The sequence below is a fragment of the Rhinoraja longicauda genome, chromosome 1 (assembly GCF_053455715.1).
Source record: "Rhinoraja longicauda isolate Sanriku21f chromosome 1, sRhiLon1.1, whole genome shotgun sequence".
Taxonomy (NCBI): Eukaryota; Metazoa; Chordata; class Chondrichthyes; order Rajiformes; family Arhynchobatidae; genus Rhinoraja; species Rhinoraja longicauda.
The window spans coordinates 16,472,618-16,490,407 of NC_135953.1; the positions used below are offsets into that span (position 1 = coordinate 16,472,618).

The 17,790-nt window shown below is 44.0% G+C and overlaps 1 protein-coding gene across 2 annotated transcripts in view; it reads left to right on the top strand.

Annotated features, from left to right (window-relative positions):
• reep1 (receptor accessory protein 1) overlaps window positions 1-17,790 on the top strand; it is a 101,024-nt gene that overhangs the window by 71,793 nt on the left and 11,441 nt on the right. For both annotated transcript variants that reach the window (XM_078411302.1, XM_078411390.1), the window contains exon 6: window positions 3,511-3,670. In XM_078411302.1, coding sequence (XP_078267428.1) covers window positions 3,511-3,670 — 160 coding nt within the window. The remainder of the gene's footprint in view (window positions 1-3,510; window positions 3,671-17,790) is intronic.

Consider the following 17,790-nt stretch of genomic DNA (forward strand, 5'->3'; position numbering starts at 1 on the left):
GCCTGCATTGTAATATTGAGGCTAAATTAAACTCATCTCTTCTGCTTGCATGTGATCCAGATCCCTCCATTCATTTGCCTATCTAAAAGCCTCTTGAAGATATTAAACATTTATATAAAATAATTGTTTTATACATATAAAGCATTTGTTTTATAACTGTTTACGAGGGGAAGATTAACTTGCATGGAAATTAAAACTGTGGAAGATGCAAACTGCACGTGATTGTGTCAGCGTCTGAATACCCCTGGCGATCAAATAATCCCGGTATTTTCTAACATGCCGAGTGCTGGCACTGGCATTGTGCGTTAACTGGCGTTGAATGCAATTCTTGCAAAGCTCAGTCCCTGTGACTGCATGAAAGTGCACAGATCGGAATATCCTGTGTGCCAGTGTGGCTTGTGGGTTTGCAGCAGGTGGTCATTCTATTTTGTCGGGAGAGGGGTTAATGATATGAGTTGTGTAACGTGCTGGGAAACCCTGAGTGCCTTCAGCCTGTCTTTGTGGCCCGGCACAGCTGCCTGTGAGTCATATCAAGACTGGCACAAGTAAGTCAGTGGTTTACGTTTCAAAACGCGAATTCCGAAGGAGAAATGGAAAATTCTAGAAACGAGCAGTTGACTTGCCTAATTCCAAAAGAGAAGATTAGATTAATTTTGGAAGAGATTCGTAAAATGTTATGACATGCTTTTAAGATATTGTTTAGTTAAAGCCATGCAGTGCAGAATCAGGCCCTTTGATCCAACTCTTCCAAGGCAACCAAGTGTCTACCTGAGCTTCTCCCATTTGGATGGATGTCCTATTTGCCTTTAAACCTTTTTGATCCATGTACCTTTCCGTTAAATTGTACCCACCTATACTACTTCTTATGGCAGTTCATCCCATAACTTGGAATTAGTACTACTTGATTAGTACGGGTGTCAGAGGTTATGGGGAGAAGGCAGGAGAATGGGGTTAGGAGGGAGAGATAGATCAGCAATGATTGAATGGCGGAGTAGACTTGATGGGCCGAATGGCCTAATTCTACTCCTATCACTTATGATCTTATGACACCACCACATCCTGTGTGAACAAATTTTCACCTTTAAATCTTTCCACTCTCACCATTTTAGACTCTCCCAGCCTGAGAAAAAAATATATAAACATCCACCCAATCTATGTCTCCAACACTCCCCCGAGCCCTGCCATTCTTGCTCTCCTGGTTTAACCACATCCTGTCCCTCAGAAACCCTTCCATTAACTTTCTCGCCACTGATGTTCGGCTCTGTAGTTCTCTGCCCTGTCCTTCCTGCCCTTATAAAATAAAGGCACAACATTAGCCATCCTGAAGTCTCATGGTACCACAGAACTCTGGTATTATATTACTCTCCACTGTAAATTAAAATTAAAAAATAAATAAAAAGCATCATCTGTGGAAAGAGAAACAAGACGTGTTTTAATTTAGTTTAGAGATACAACGCGGAAACAAGCCCTTCGGCCCACTGAGTCCACTCCGACCGGCGATCCCCACACACTTACACTAGTTCTACACACATTAGGGACAATTTACAATTATACCTAGTCCATTGACCACAAACCTGAACGTCTTTGGAGTGTGGGAAGAAACCTGAGAACCTGGAGAAACCCACACTGGTCACAAACTCCGTAGAGACAAACACCTGTAGTCAGGATCAAACCCAGGTCTCGGGCACTGTGAGGCAGCAACTCTACCGCTGCGCCACCGTGCCGCACTATTTCAGAACTACCCCTCTTCTCTTTCCACAGATGCTGCCAGACTTGTTGAGTTTTTCCAGCATTTTACCCAGCAGATGAGATTAGCCATCTGGGGGGGGGAGGGGGGGTTGTATGCTGTGGAGGAAACAGATGGTGCTTTTGTGGTTGTGCCTAATTTAAATACAGTCAGCAAGATCTCTGTAATAATCTTACCCCACTATAGACAGCTCACTGATTATGTACCTGAAAATGTTCATACGTTCTAGGAGCAGAACCAGGCCATTCGTCCATCAAATCTACCCCATTCAATCATGGCTGATCTATCCTTCCCTCTCAACCCCATTCTCCTGCCGTCACCCCATAACCCCTGACACCATTGAAAATCAAAAATATAATAATCTCCGCCTTAAAAATGTCCATTGACTTGGCCTCCACAGATTCACCCACCCTCTGACTAAAGAAATTCTTCCCCATCTCCTTTTTTGTGCAGCACTGTTGATATTTAAAGCCAGCCAACAGCCTCCTAAAAGATAGAAACTGGGAACTGCAGATGCTGGTTTACCAAGGAAAGACACAAAATGCTGGAAGAACACAATGGGTCAGACATCATCCCCGGAGAACATGGATAGGTCACGCTTCGTGTCTGACGAAGGATCCTGATCCGAAACGTCACCTATCCATGTTCTTCAGGGATGCTGCCTAATCTGCTGAGTTACTCTTGCATTTTATGTCTTAGCCTCCTAAACGCAACCCTCTTTTTTTGCAGATGTATAGCAACAAGGATATTCTGCAGCGGTAGATACCATTACAACAATAATTGTTTACATGGATATTTATTCACAAAATGCTGGAGTAACTCAGCAGGTCCGGCAGCATCTCAGGAGAGAAGGAATGGGTGACGTTTCGGGTCGAGACCCTTCTTCAGACTGATGGTTTACATGGATGTTTACATGGATGTTGCCTGGACTCGAGGACCTATAGGGAAAGATTGGGCCGACTAGGCCTTTATTCCTTGGAATAAATCTGAGGGGCGATCTATTAGAGTAAACACACAATTAGTACTGGTTTCAGGGGTTATGGGGAAAAGGCAGGAAAATGGGAGTAGGAGTAGACTTGATGGGCAAATGGCCTAATTCTGCTCCTATCACTTACGAGTCCAGATTTTTTTTGTGTTAGCCTGATAGACTTGTTACTCTGAGCCAAGACAGCTGCAACTAAAACACAACTGACTCAATATCACTGCCAGTTTTGAAGAAGGTCCCGACCCGAAACGTCATATCATGTTCTCCCCACTGCGGTACTCCAGCACTTTGTACCTTGTTTGCTAAACCCGCACCTGCAGTTCCTTCCATCCATCTTGATTCTTTTTTTAATTAAATGGAACAGTAGTAAGTGCACAGACATATTTTGAGTTTGAGTTTAGTTAATTGTCACGTGTACCGAGGTACAGTGAAAAGCTTTTGTTGCGTGCTAACCAGTCTGCGGACAGACAATACATGATTACAATCGAGCCATTTACAGTGTATCGATACATGTTAAAGGGAATGATGTGAATAACGTTCAGTGCAAGATAACGTCCAGTAAAATTCAATCAAAGATAGTCCAAGGATCTCCAATGAGGTAGATAGTAGCTCAGCACTGCTCTCCAGCTGTTGGTCGGATGGTTCAGTCGCCTGATAACAGCTGGGAAGAAACTGGTGCACATGTACAATGTACACAGAGCCTGCCCCAAACACACCAACACACGCCGCAAATGGTCGCAAGACACAATTTAAAAATAAACCTTTACCTATGCTGCAGGGACAAGGAGCTCTCTCTGAAAGACTAAGAAGCTTCAGCATGCAGGATCTGACGATAATTCGAGGAGAGAACATCGATGATCCGGCAGAACATGTAAGCACCACACAGACCCAAGCCCAGGGTGCACCGCTGAACATCACAGAGACTGTCGATAACTCAGGTAAGCCTTGCTTCCAAGAACCTTCACACATACACGATAGTAAAGCTAAAATACTCGCTAATGCATCCAATAAGAAAATCAGGAGGAACCTTGTGCATCAAAGCGTGATGAGAATACCTAACATGTTACACTGTGGAGGAAGGAACTGCGGATGCTGGTTTACACTGAAGATAGACACAAAATGCTGAAGCAACTCAGTGGGACAGGCAGCATCTCTGAAGAAAAGGAACGAGTGACGTTTCGGGTCCCCAACTTTTGGTGTCTATCTTTGATGTTACACTGTGGAGTGGCTGAGATACGTTGCATTGATGCATTTAGTTCAGTTTAGTTTTGTCTATTATTGTCACGTGTATAGTGAACAGTATTCAGCAAAAAGCTTTGTTTGCGTGCTATCCAGTCAAAATAAAGACTATACATGGATACAATCAAGCCGTCCACAGTGCAAAGCTAGAGGATAAAGGGTACGGCATTTAGTGCAAAGATATAACAGTGAAGTCTGATTAAAGAAAGTTTAAAGGTTTCCAATGAAGTAGATTGGAGGCCAGGACCGCACCCTCCCTAATGGGGGAACAGTCCATTACTTTACCTTGTTGATCTAAGGAGAACCTTGATAAACACGTGGGAAAAGAAACAGTTGGATATGTTTAGAATATGGAAATGAGGGTCTGCAGTTGCTGGTTTACACAAAAGGACACAAACGAAAAGGGCTGTAGTAACTCAGCGGGTCGGGTAACATCTCTGGAGAACATGGCGGGGTAACATTTGAGGTCAGGACTGTCTGAAGAAGGGTCCCAATCCAAAATGTTACCTGTCCATGTTCTCCAGAGATGCTACCAGACCTGGGCTGTTACTTCAGCGCTTTTGTGTCCAGTCGGATATGTTTGGTCAGAAAAATGGGAGGCAATGTACATGGAGATATTATTGGGTATGGTATTGTGGGGTGAAAAATGATTTTTAACCGCAAAGTCCATATGATACCATTCAATGATCCTATATGTCCAATTATAAAACTCCCTGCAGAGGGAAATAATAGAAGAAATATGACCTCGCCATCCTTCTCAGCTCTGGTAGTTTTACACAGAAGCTTTGTTATTATCCTTATGGCTGTTTTCCATTACTTTACCCTGTTGATTGATGGCTTTGCCAATGTTTCCTTGCCATACCCTGTGGGCTTTGCTGTTGTTTTGTCATCTCCCCAAAAGATTCCTTCTCCTTATTGCTCGCTTTCAATGGTCAGTCGTTGCAACCACAGTTCTGAAGATGAGCATCCAGATAGTTATATCTTCTCCCTCGTTGGTTCTGTGGGAGGGTGAGGAAGATTGAGGCAGGCAGATATACAAGGGAGGTACCCAAGGTGGCCTTGTCACCACCATCTTTCCTCTTATGGACGGAAGAAGGGACCTACACCAGGATGTTCCTGAGGAGATTATCTTCCTCTTCAGGCAGTTTACCAGAGAAGAAATTTACAGAAACCTCCCAGGTCTTTTAGACTTTTGTCTTTACTTTAGAGATACAGCGCGGAAACAGGCCCTTCGACCCATCAAGTCCGCGACAACCAACAATACACTAGCACTATCCTACACACTGGGAGACAATTTACAATTTTACAGAATACAATTAGCCAACAAACCCGTACGTCTTTGGACTGTGGGAGGAAACCTGAGCACCCAGAAAGTGAGCATGCAGGTACAGCAGGCAGTGAAGAAAGCTAATGGCATGTTGGCCTTCATAACGAGAGGAGTTGAGTATAGGAGCAAAGAGGTCCTTCTGCAGTTGTACAGGGCCCTAGTGAGACCACACATGGAGTATTGTGTGCAGTTTTGGTCTCCAAATTTGAGGAAGGACATTCTTGCAGCATAGGTTCACGAAGGGTAATTTCCGGGATGGCGGGACTGTCATATGATGAAAGAATGGAGCAACTGGGCTTATATTCACTGGAATTTAGAAGGATGCGAGGGGATCTTATAGAAACATATAAAATTATTAAGGGAATTGACACGCTAGATGCAGGAAACATGTTCCCGATGTTGGGGGAGTCCAGAACCAGTGGCCACAGTTTAAGAATAAGGGGTAGGCCATTAAGAACTGAGATGAGGAAAAACGTTTTCACACAGACAGTTGTGAATTTGTGGAATTCTCTGCCACAGAAGGCAGTGGAAGCTGATTCACTGGATGCATTCAAAAGAGAGATAGAAAGTGCTCTTAGGGCTAGCAGAATCCAGGGATATGGGGAGAAGGCAGGAACGGGGTACTGATTGTGGATGATCAGTCATGATCACATTGAATAGCGGTGCTGGCTCGAAGGGCTGAATGGCCTACTCCTGCACCTATTGTCCAAGTATCTATGTATGTAACTTGACATCCAGCAATGAGTTGAATGACCAGTCAATCTGGCTGGCAACATTGTGTTTGGTTGTAATTTACCTTTCTTTGCTGATCAGGCGATGGTTTAATTGTGATTGCTATACATTTTTTCTATTGCTGTTCCTCCTTTTCCCCAGTTTTTAAAAATGGCATAATATTCAATATAATAACAGGTAAGTCATAAGAGGCTGAGAATGAGGTAGGAGAGCTCGTACAGTGTGCCTCAGCTACTGATGGTGCTGACTAACCTGTTGGCTGTACTGATTTGGAAACTGGTAGCACTGAAGTATGAATCATTATCGTAAAGCTAACACTAACATGACCTTGGACCTTTCCAGTGCCTTTCAGTTGGGTGGAATAACTTTCCTGATGGCTTCACTGTAAAACAAGCTGCTTAGAGTGCCATAGGTTATAAGGCATGGGCTTGAATCCTAACCTCTGCAGAATTTATGCTCAGAGTTCATCTAATTTGAACAGATTTTATCTAATTTAGATTTTGGTTGAGTTTATTATTATCACCGAGCTCCAGTCTGTGATACGACTATACGACTATATGTCATTACAATCAAGTCATCCATGGTGAAAAAGAGTGGAGTAATTTGCCTTAATTGTTTCTGAGATTCCACTTCTACTTGCTACTCAGTGAACTGCAAGCCTGACTGAAGGACAGAAGTTACAACCAAAATTGACAGCTCAGTTCAGTTGAGTTTAGTTTATTGTCACGTGTACCGAGGTACAGTGAAAAGCTTTTGTTGCATGCTATCCAGTCAGCACAAAGACGATTACAATTGAGCCATTTACAGTGTATAGATATATAATAAGGGAATAACGCTTAGCACTAGGTAAAGCCAGTAAAGTCCAATCAAAGATAGTCTGAGGGTTACCAATGAGGTAGATAGTTGTTCAGCACTGCTCTCTGGTTGTGGTAGGATGATTCAGTTACCTGATAACAGCTGGGAAGACACTGTCCCTGAATCTGGTGGTGTGCGTTTCCACACTATGCCTTTTGCCTGTTGGGAGAGGGGAGAAGAGGGAGTGGCCAGGGTGTGACTTATCCTTGATTATGCTGCTGGCCTTGCCGAGGTAGCGTGAGGTATAAAGGGGGTCAATAGAAAAGAGGTTGGTTTGAATGATGGTGTGGGCTGCATCCACAATTCGTTGCAATTTCTTGGATGGAGCAATTCCCAAACCAAGCTGTGATGCATCCTGATAAAATGCTTTCCATGGTGCATGGAGATAGACCAGCAACCTACTGTTCCTCTGCTAGTTCTGCAAACATGGAACATACAGTGCAGGAACAGGTCCTTTGGCCCACAATGTCTGTGCCGAACATGATGCCAAGATAAACTAATCTCATCTGCCTGCACATGATCCACATCCCTCCATTCCCTACATAACCATGTGCCTATCTAAATGCCTCTTGAAAGCCACTGTCATTTGTGTAAGGAAGTAGAAATTGTCATAGTCATAGTCAATAGTCAATTTTATTTGTCACATACACATAAATGCGCAATGAAATGAAAGATTACCCACAGTCCAACAATAAGAGCAATAAAAATAAGCAATGACACACACAATCATAAACCAACACCAAACAAAAAGAAACATCCATCACAGTGAGCCTCCTCCAGTCACCTCCTCACTGTGATGGAAGGCCAGAATGTCTTTTCTCTTCCCCTGCCGTCTTCTCCTGTGGTCAGGCTGTTGGAGTTGTCACGTTCCAGGCCGCCTCACTCTCCCAAACACGCATCTCTTGTCTTTCATTTCCTGTGCAAGTTTTTGTTGGATTTTCCTTTGTATGTCCCCAACAGAATAATGCTTTATGGATTGCAGAAACTCACCGCGGAAAAGCATTTTATTCCCTTCTCAGCAGGGACATCAAATGAGGATGTCCAAATAGTAGCCCCACTGGTTAAATAAACTGCCTCAGCGGACTTGTGTTAGGCTTTGTTGGGAAAATGGCCGAGTGGCTGATGCCATTGGTATAGTATCTGCCAATGGAATGACATGAGGGGAAATGGAAAGAAATAAAACAAAGTTTGATGGTGTAGACACTAAACTGGCACTGCCACTATTGAAGTGTATTTGAAAAAGGAGCCAAGCATCTGAATCAGGTCTGTGTCGTGAAGCAGAAGTTCTGGCATCTTGTAGCACCTTTTGATTAGTACGGGTGTCAAGAGTAATGGGAAGAAGGCAGGAGAATGGGTTAGAGAGGGAAAGATAGATCAGCTGTGATGGAATGGCGGAATAGACTTGATGGGCCGAATGGCCTAAATCTGCTCCTCTATCTTATGAACTTATGAACTTGTACCTGATGATATGCAGAAAGGAATGTTAGCAACACATCATATTTTAGACTTCTTGCCCTCACCTGGTATCTAGTCCCAAGGGGAAAATGATGATGCACTTTCTCAATCTAGTCAATCTGTTCAGCAACATGATTCCCCAGAGGGGGGTAACCACAGCTTCTTTAGAGGTTGTTAATAAATTTAAGTGGAGTACAAGTCCAATTTAAGAACTTGCATCTACTATTGTCAGAGAAGAAGTTCCATGGAGAATATCAGTGACATGCCATTGCATAAACAAGGGTGAAAACAGAGTCATACAGCACAGAAACAGGCCTTACAACCCAACTTGCCCACGTAAATGGACATTGTGTCCATCAAGTCTATGCCTGTCTCTTGATGTATTCAAGATAGAGTTAGATAGAGGTCTTAGAGCTAACGGAATCAAGGGATATGGGGAGAAAGCAGGAATGGGGTACTGATTTTGGATGACCAGTCATGACCATATTGAATGGCTGTGCTGGCTCGAAGGGCCGAATGGCCTCCTCCTGCATCTAGTACCATGAACTAGTACTTGTAGCAAAACACTGCAGATGCTGGAAACGAAACAAAAGCACGTTGTCTTCGACCTTTTATATTTACGGTGCCCATCTTCTGACCAAGCACACTACATTCATTGGGACTTAATATCGACTTTAACAATTTCAATAAACCTCTTTTTTTGCCCAAAGTTATGGCTGTTCCTTGTCTAGTTGTAATTTATGTCACTATCATTTTGTCCTGACTGATGGTTTTTAAGATAATTATTACCTTGTTAACTTTGGTCTGCACCCTGTTATATTCCCTCTGTCTCTGCCTCCCCATTTCTAGAACTTTAAACATGCTTGTAAGGTATTGGAACAGAATTAGGCCATTTGGCTAATTCGCCTTTCAATCATGCTTGATCCATCCTGCCCTCTCAACCCCATTCTCCTGCCTTCCCATAACCCCTGACACCCGTACTAATCAAGAATCTGTCAAACTCTGCCTTAAAAATACCCATTGACTTGGCCTCCACAGCCGTCTTTTCTCATTTTGAGTGGATGTGGAGAGGATGTTTCCATTAGTGGGAGTGTCATCCCTTCCATGAGGAGGAATTTCTTTAGTCAGAGCGTGGTGAATCTGTGGAATTCATTGCCACAGAAGGCTGTGGATATATTGGAGGCAGAGATAGAAAAATTCTTGATTAGTATGGATGGCAGAGGTTTTGGGGAGAAGGCAGGAGAATGGGGTTAGGAGGGAAAGATAGATCAACCATGATTGAATGGCAGAGTAGACTTGATGGGCTGAATGGCCTAATTCTGCTCCTATCACTTATGATCTTTTGACCTTATGACTCTCTGCACACCAGGGACAATTTACCAAAGCCAATTAACTTTCAAACCCGCACGTCTTTGGGATGTGGGAGGAAACACCTGGAGAAAACTGGAGAAAACCCACGTGGTCACAGGGAGAACATGCAAAGTCCACACAGAGAGTACCCGAGGTCAGGATCAAACCCGGGTCTCTGGTGCTGAGAAGCGGTGGCTGTACCTGCTGCATCACCGTGCCAGCCAGTTTTTAATCCTGAACGAGCGGTATTTATATTTTTCATACTCTTATTTTCACATGACATAGAAGGCAGACATTTGGCCCATCAAGTCTATGCCTGTCTCAGACATATTACAGCAGTCCCATTCCCCCTCCCTTCCCCATACTTATTTATCTCTAGCATTTTCCCTCTCACATGCCCACCAGCTCCAGACTGATTCTCCTACCATTAGCCTGCACTCAGCAACCAATTAGCCTACAGACCAGCACATCTTTGGGATGTGCAAGGAAAACCGGAGTACCTTGAGTAAAGCCTATGCAGACGTAGGGAGATGCGGAGAGTGTCGGGGGCCAGGATTGAACCTGGAGCAGTGCGGGAGCAGCACTAATTAATGACTGCGTCTCTATGCTACCCAAGCATGAAGCATCCTGGGATGACGTTAACAACTGCTCTCTGACAGCAATGACATTAACTGAGTGCTGATGTGTGCCTGCATTATGGATTTTAACTAAGTGCTTATTAATAAAATGGTTAAGGCAATTGAAGTTTTGCAATGAACTGAATCACAGTCCTTCTTTTCATTAAGTAAATTGCAGTGAAGAATTTAGTTTAGTTTAGTTTAGAGATACAGCGTGGAAACGGAACCTCCTGCCGACCAAGTCCACGTCGACCATCAATCAATCACCAGTTCACAATGGTTCCATGTTATCCCACTTTCTCATCCATTCCCTGCACACTCGGGGCAATTTACTGCCCAATTGACCTACAAACCCACACGTCTTTGGCAGGGCCGTTTTTACAGCATTATGGGCCCCCGGGCAAAGCAGTGTACTGGGGCCCCTACCGTTATTCTCCCCCACCCCCCTTTCCCTACCAGCCCCCCCCCACTGTCGTGCCGGCGAAAAGCACTTACCGAAAAGCACTTAGCGATGGACTTAGGGTGCTACATTGTTGCAAAACGCACTTACAGATCGCTGTGAGAAGCACTTAGGGATGGAAAATGTTGCGAAAAAAGCACTTATTGAACCTACATTTTTAAAGTAGTATTTATTTATTGCAAGTCACTTAACATACACAGATCAGCATGGGGCCCCTATGCTCGTGGGGCCCCGGGCAAGTGCCCATCAGGCCCATGCGTTAAGACGACCCTGGTCTTTGGGATGTGGGAAGAAAGTGGAGCATTCAGATGAAACCCATGTGGTCACAGGGAGAATGTGCAAACTCCACACAGACAGCAGCTGAATCAGGATCGAACCTGGACCATTGGCACTGTGAGGCAGCAGTTCTACCAGCTGCACCACTGTGCCACCCACTATTAATCCTCAAATAGTTGTAAAGAATCAACTGCTATTCACAGGATAACCTCCTCATTCCAATTAACATTGTCATAAATTGGATTAGTCATAAAATAAATTGGATTGGCCTTAATATGGGCCAAAATCCAACATTAGATTTTCAGTGTAATTTCTGTAGTGAGTCCACATCTGAGAGTAACCCAACAGATTATGGCTCTCTTTCCTTTAAACCTTATATCAATCTCCAGTATGATCCTATGGCTTTCTCCCTCTCTTTTCTGTGCTATCTATCCAATTCCACTTCCAGGATTGCTCCCATTCCAACCTGTGCTCACTTTGTTTTATTTTAGTTTAGAGATACAGTGTGCAACAGGCCCTTCGGCCCATTGAGTCCGCGCCGACCAGCGATCTCCGCACACTAACACAATCCTACACACTAGGATCAATTTACAATTTTACCAAGACTCCAAACCTGTACGTCTTTGGAGTGTGGGAGGAAGCCAGAGCTCCCAGGGAAAACCCATGCATTTCACAGGGAGAACATACAAAATCCGTACAGACAGCACCCTTAGTCAGGATTGAACCCGGGTCTCTGGCGCTCCAAGGCAGCAACTGTAACCACTGCGTCATCGTGCCTTCCTGCATCAATTTTAGATCTTTCCAGCTTTTAACCATCTCCTCTCCATCCAGTAACTTTAAAGAGAAGCCTTTGTCCTTGTATTTTCTAAAGGAAATTACTCTGCATTGCTTAGTCATTGCAGTGTGCCCTTATCTAATATCCATCAAGTAAATCATTGCTCTTTCCCTTGAGGGACATTGTGGTATTAGATTACGAAAGATAGCAGGATTGACATTCGGACGAGCTCCAGGGGCCTTACCACCTGCTATGACCCCACAGCACGACTTATATAGAGGCATTGACGCCAAGAGATTGCTTCGATTTCTGAACATTCAGTTTTCCAAGAATGGAACACCTTCGATCAATAAATACAGGCCTGATGTAAGCAAATTTAAAGAACTAGCCAACTCCTGCTGCGATGTTTCAGACTTTCAGTTTTTATTTTAGAGTAAATAGTGAGAATAGCTGTATGGAGAGTTTCATAAGTTCATACGATACGGAAGCAGCATTCGGCCATTCGGTCCATCGAGTCTGCTCCACCATTCAATTATGGGCCTATATTTTTTCCCTCTCAATCCCATTCTCCTGCCTTCTCCCCGTAACATAGAAACATAGAAAATAGGTGCAGGAGTAGGCCATTCGGCCCTTCGAGCCTGCACTGCCATTCAATATGATCATGGCTGATCATCCAGCTCAGTAACCTGTACCTGCCTTCTCTCCATACCCCCTGATCCCTTTAGCCACAAGGGCCACATCTAACTCCCTCTTAAATATAGCCAATGAACTGGCCTCAACTACCTTCTGTGGCAGAGAATTCCACAGACTCACCACTCTCTGTGTGAAGAAATGTTTTCTCATCTCAGTCCTAAAAGACTTCCCCCTTATCCTTAAGCTGTGACCCCTGGTTCTGGACTTCCCCGCGTAACCTTTGACGCCCTTACTAATCAAGAACGCATCAATCTCCGCTTTAGAATTCCCAATGACGCGGCCTCCATTGCCATCTGTGGCAATAGATTTTCCAGAGAGAGGGATGAGAGAACCAAACAGGGCTATTGAATGCACTCCTCGTGACAGATGTGGTGACTGGGTGTCTTGTACTGGAAATGTAATCCCAATGCATGTAACCCAATTGCAACAAGGAGTTGGTGCACCTGGAGTTTGGAATGTGTATTGCAAGATAATCACATGACCTACAGCTTTCCTTTCTTTTACCTTTCTGTTTTGTCTGTTTATTCTTCATCAACGTGCTGGATCATTGTGTAAGTTCTTCCAGTCTGCATGGACTGCCTTTAGTTCAATAGGCTGCAGTGTTACTGCTTGTGTGTTGTTGCTGAGCAGAGTTAGTGCTAAATGTATTGCCAGAGTGAAGACATGATGATGAGACAATTTCATTTTATCAAGGCTCTGTGCTGCCAACATTATACTCTATGATATATTTTTTAAATGTATAGGCGTAATCCTCAGTTTCAAGCTATTTTAGAATCATAGTCATACAGCGTAGATACAGACCCTTTGGCCCAACTCGTCTATGCCGACCAAGATGCCCCATCTAAGCCTGTCCCATTTACCTGCGTTTGGTCCATATCCGTCTGACCCTTTCCTAGCTATGCATCTGTCCAAATGCCTCTTAAAATGTTCACAAGTTATAGGAGTAGAATTAGGCCATTCGAGTCTACTCCGCCATTCAATCATGGCTGATCTCTGCCTCCTAATCCCATTTTCCTGCCTTCTCCCCATAACCCTTGACACCCGTTCTAATCAAGAATTTGTCTATCTCTGATAGACAGATAATCAGAGGAGATCAACAAATGTTGTTATTATACCTGCCTCAACTACTTCATCTGGTAGCTCATTCCATATGCCCACCACCCTCTGAATGGAAAAAGTTGCCCCATCATGTTCCTAAATCTTTCCCCTCTCACCTTGAATCTATGCCCTCTAGTTCTTGATTTCACTATCCTGGGTAAATGACTGGGTGCATTCAACCTATCTATTCCCCTCATGATTTCATATACCTCATATATACCTCTATAAGATCACCCGTCAGCCTCCTGCACTCCAAGGAATGAAGTCCTGACCTGCCCAATCTCTCCCAACTGCAAGTCCTCGTGACCTGGCAATATCTCTGTGAATCATCTCTGCACTCTTTTCAGCTTAATGGCGTATTGCAGAAACCAGGGTGATCAAAACTGCACACTATGCCTCACGTGTGACTTCATCAACTTCTTGTGCAACTGTAACATAATGTCCCAACTTCTATACTCAATTCCCTGAATGATGAAGCATGCAAAAAGCCTTCTTTACCACCCTATCTACTTGTGACGCCACTTTCAGGGAATTTTTTACTTGCACTCCCAGAACCCTCTGCTCTATAACACTCCCCAGTAGACGTACCATTCACTGTGAAGTTCCTGCCCTGATTTGACTTCACAAAATGCAACACCTCACACTTATCTGAATTAAACTGCATTTGCCATCCCTCAGCCCACTAGCCCAGCTGATCAACATCACACTAATTCTTGATAGTCATCTTCACTATCCATGCTGCCAACTGTTTATCAGTGATTTTGTATAGTTATTTTTGGAACAGTCTTCCAATGATGAAATGATGTTCTGTTGATCTGCGCATGATAGAATATCCTGGTATTCATCAAGACATCACTCTATAAATTCATTGTGCCTTCATCAAACACTTTCAAGAACACTGTCTTGATTTGTGCAATGGAATATGTTATATTCTTGCGACTTGCTGTGACGGTATTTGCTGGGATCAGATGAGCATGGTGTTGTCATTGATGCTTACGCAGTCAGCTTGGATTGAAATCCTCCCTGCTTGCCACAGAGTCAGAAAGTCATACAGCATGGAAACAGGACCTTCAGACCAATTACATCACTCCGAGAAAGGTGACCCACCTAAGCTAGTCCCATTTGCCCATGTTTGCTCCATATCCCTCTAAATATTAGATCGGCATAAAAAACTCAAGTGGGCCAGACAGCATCTCTGGAGACAAGGAATAGGTGACATTTTAGGTCAAGGACCTTCTTCAAACAGTCAGAGGAAAGGGAAACAAGTAGGGGTGCCAACTATCTCACTCCCAAATGCGGGACAAGGTGACGTCACCGCCACACGCCCCATGTGACATCACCCAGCTAGCAGCCATGTGCTCCCTCTCCACCAATGGCGGCCGCCCGGGTCAGCGGGCGGGTTGCTACGCAACCTCCATTAGGCGGCGCTCGTGCCTCCGGACCTACACTGTCCGGAGCTAAAATGTCGGAAACCTAGAGTGTCGGGACCTAAACTGTCGGGACTTACAGTGTCGGGGCCTACAGCGTCCGGGCCCACAGTGCCCCCCGGGCCTAATACGGGACAAGGGCGGTCCCGTATGGGACAAACCATTTTTATCCCAAAATACCCAGATGTCCCAGCTAATACAGTACAGTTGGCAACCCTAGAAACGAGAGATATGGATGGTGATATAGAGAGATATAGAACAAATGAATGAAAGAAGTAACAATGGTCAAGGAAAGCTGGAGCCCACAATGGTCCATTGTTGGCTGTGGGGTAGGTGATAACGAGTTATACAGACAGTGAAATTCAACAGGATGACAGTAAAACTAGTACAACGACAAGGGTGGGAGAAGGACGTAGATAGATGGTTATTTCAAGTTAGAGAAATCAATATTCATACCGCTGGGTTTTTAAGCTGCCCAAGTGAAATATCCCTCTTAATCTTGCCTTTTAAATAATGTTATAAAACCTGCCTCAACTACCTCCTCTGGCAGCTCGTTCCAAATACCCACCGCCTTTATGCGAATAAGTTACCCCTTGGATTACTATTAAATCATTCCCCCTTCACCTTAAACCTATGTCCTCTGCCGATTCCCCTCCTCTGGGCTGGAATTGTTATCTTCACTAGGTTCCCCTGAAGGGCAGTGTGTTTGGAAAGCTTGCACCTTGTGTGTTTCCAATGTAACGTGACCGAGTGTGCTTTGCTTTTTGTTGCCAACAGCACTCCCTTAAAGCGAGCCAATAGTTCCGTTGTTTTATTTCTGTGCCACTTTTCTTCACCCCTTAGCCGGTTAACTGAACATTAAAAGGTGATGAAGTAAATATTGATCAGGGTCCGAGCTCAGATGAAGAGCAGAGTAAGGCTAAAGCACTGGAGCATCCTGGTGGTGGGATAACAGGACACATGCTCCAGCTCTCCTCTAAACCACTTAGGAAAAAGAGGCAACATCACCAGGTGAGTCATTGGGCCTGCTTGAGTTTGAGTTTAGTTCATTGTCACGTGTACCGAGTTACAGTGAAAAGCTTTTTGCTGCCGGAGATTGTACTCCGCTGCAATGAGTTGGTAACATCTAGTCAATTGAGTCATAGGAGCTGTTTTAATGACAAGCACTTTATCTTTCTCCAACAATGCAGCTATCTCAAATAAACTGAGCTCTGCTAAACACTAAAAGGAACCTATGATTTTGTTTTGTCGAAATAGACAATAGACAATAGGTGCAGGAGGAGGCCATTCAGCCCTTCGAACCAGCACCGCCATTCAATGTGATCATGGCTGATCATTCTCAATCAGTGCCCCGTTCCTGCCTTCTCCCCATACCCCCTGACTCCGCTATCCTTAAAAGCTCTATCCAACTCTCTCTTGAATGCATTCAGAGAATTGGCCTCCACTGCCTTCTGAGGCAGAGAATTCCACAGATTCACAACTCTCCGACTGAAAAAGTTTTTCCTCATCTCAGTTCTAAATGGCCTACCCCTTATTCTTAAACTGTGGCCCCTTGTTCTGGACTTTTAATGATTAAAAAATCATTTAAAAAAAAGGAATTTCTTTATCAAATGAAACATGACCAACCTCTCATCCTTCAAGTCCTTTCTCTTCTTTTCTCTGGTCCCCCTCTTTCCTTCCCACTCTACGTCCTTCCTTCCCCCACCTCCACTTCCCCTCTCTCACATCTTCATCCTCTTCAGCTCCCACCTACCCTTCACCAACCTATCTGCTCATGATTCCTTCCTTATCACTTCCCATTCCCTCTTTCCTCTTCTTGTCCCCCCCCCCCTCGTAGATGTCATGATTTGTATGTCTTAAGCAAGGAATGGGATTGTTCTGAGAGCCAGCATGGACTCGATGGGCCAAATGCGTTCTGCTCAGTTGTGAGAAGATACGGTCGGTTTGTTGGTGTGACTGTTTTTATTGATTAAATCAAAGACATTAAATGTTTATGAGGTTCCAACTGACGTGATTCAATTGAACACCCAGCCTGTAAATTATAATTAAGCGAAAACTAGATATAGTTGCTAAGTTGCACCTTAATTTCAGCAATGTAACTGCTGGAGTATTAATTTAAATTAAATTTCTCTGAAAGCCAAGTTTAAGGAAAACAAATGCACATTTTTAAATAACTCTAAGAAAGCCAAACATTATCAACAAAGATTGTAAGTTTAGTTTAGTTTGGTTTAGTTTAGAGAAACAGCCCCTTCGGCCCACCGAGTCCGTGCCGACCAGCGATCATCCTGTACACTAACACTCTGGGGACAATTTACAATTTTTACCAAAGCCAATTAAACTACAAACCTGTACGTCTTTGGAGTGCAGGGGGAAACCCGAGAAAACCCATGCAGTCACAGGGAGAAGTTACAAATACTATACAGACAGTACCCGTAGTCAGGCTTTTGACGGCTAAGTGTAACTGCCTTAACATGGACGAGTGATTCAACTCAAGATCATCCTTTTCTTATCTCCCACTTGCACATTGATCTTCCCTGTCGGGTCACGTGTGGAGCAGCTGCCTGTCTATCGGTCCATTTAATGTATGCACAGTAAAACCCTCGTTATAATGGACCATATGATTGGGGAATGCTGTCCGTTATTGCCGATTGTCGGCTATAACCGAGTGAGGGATTGGCTCCAAATATCTTGCGGTCACACCGTGAAACAATGAGTTGCTTTCAAATACAAAATTATTTTTAACAGCTAAAAAAT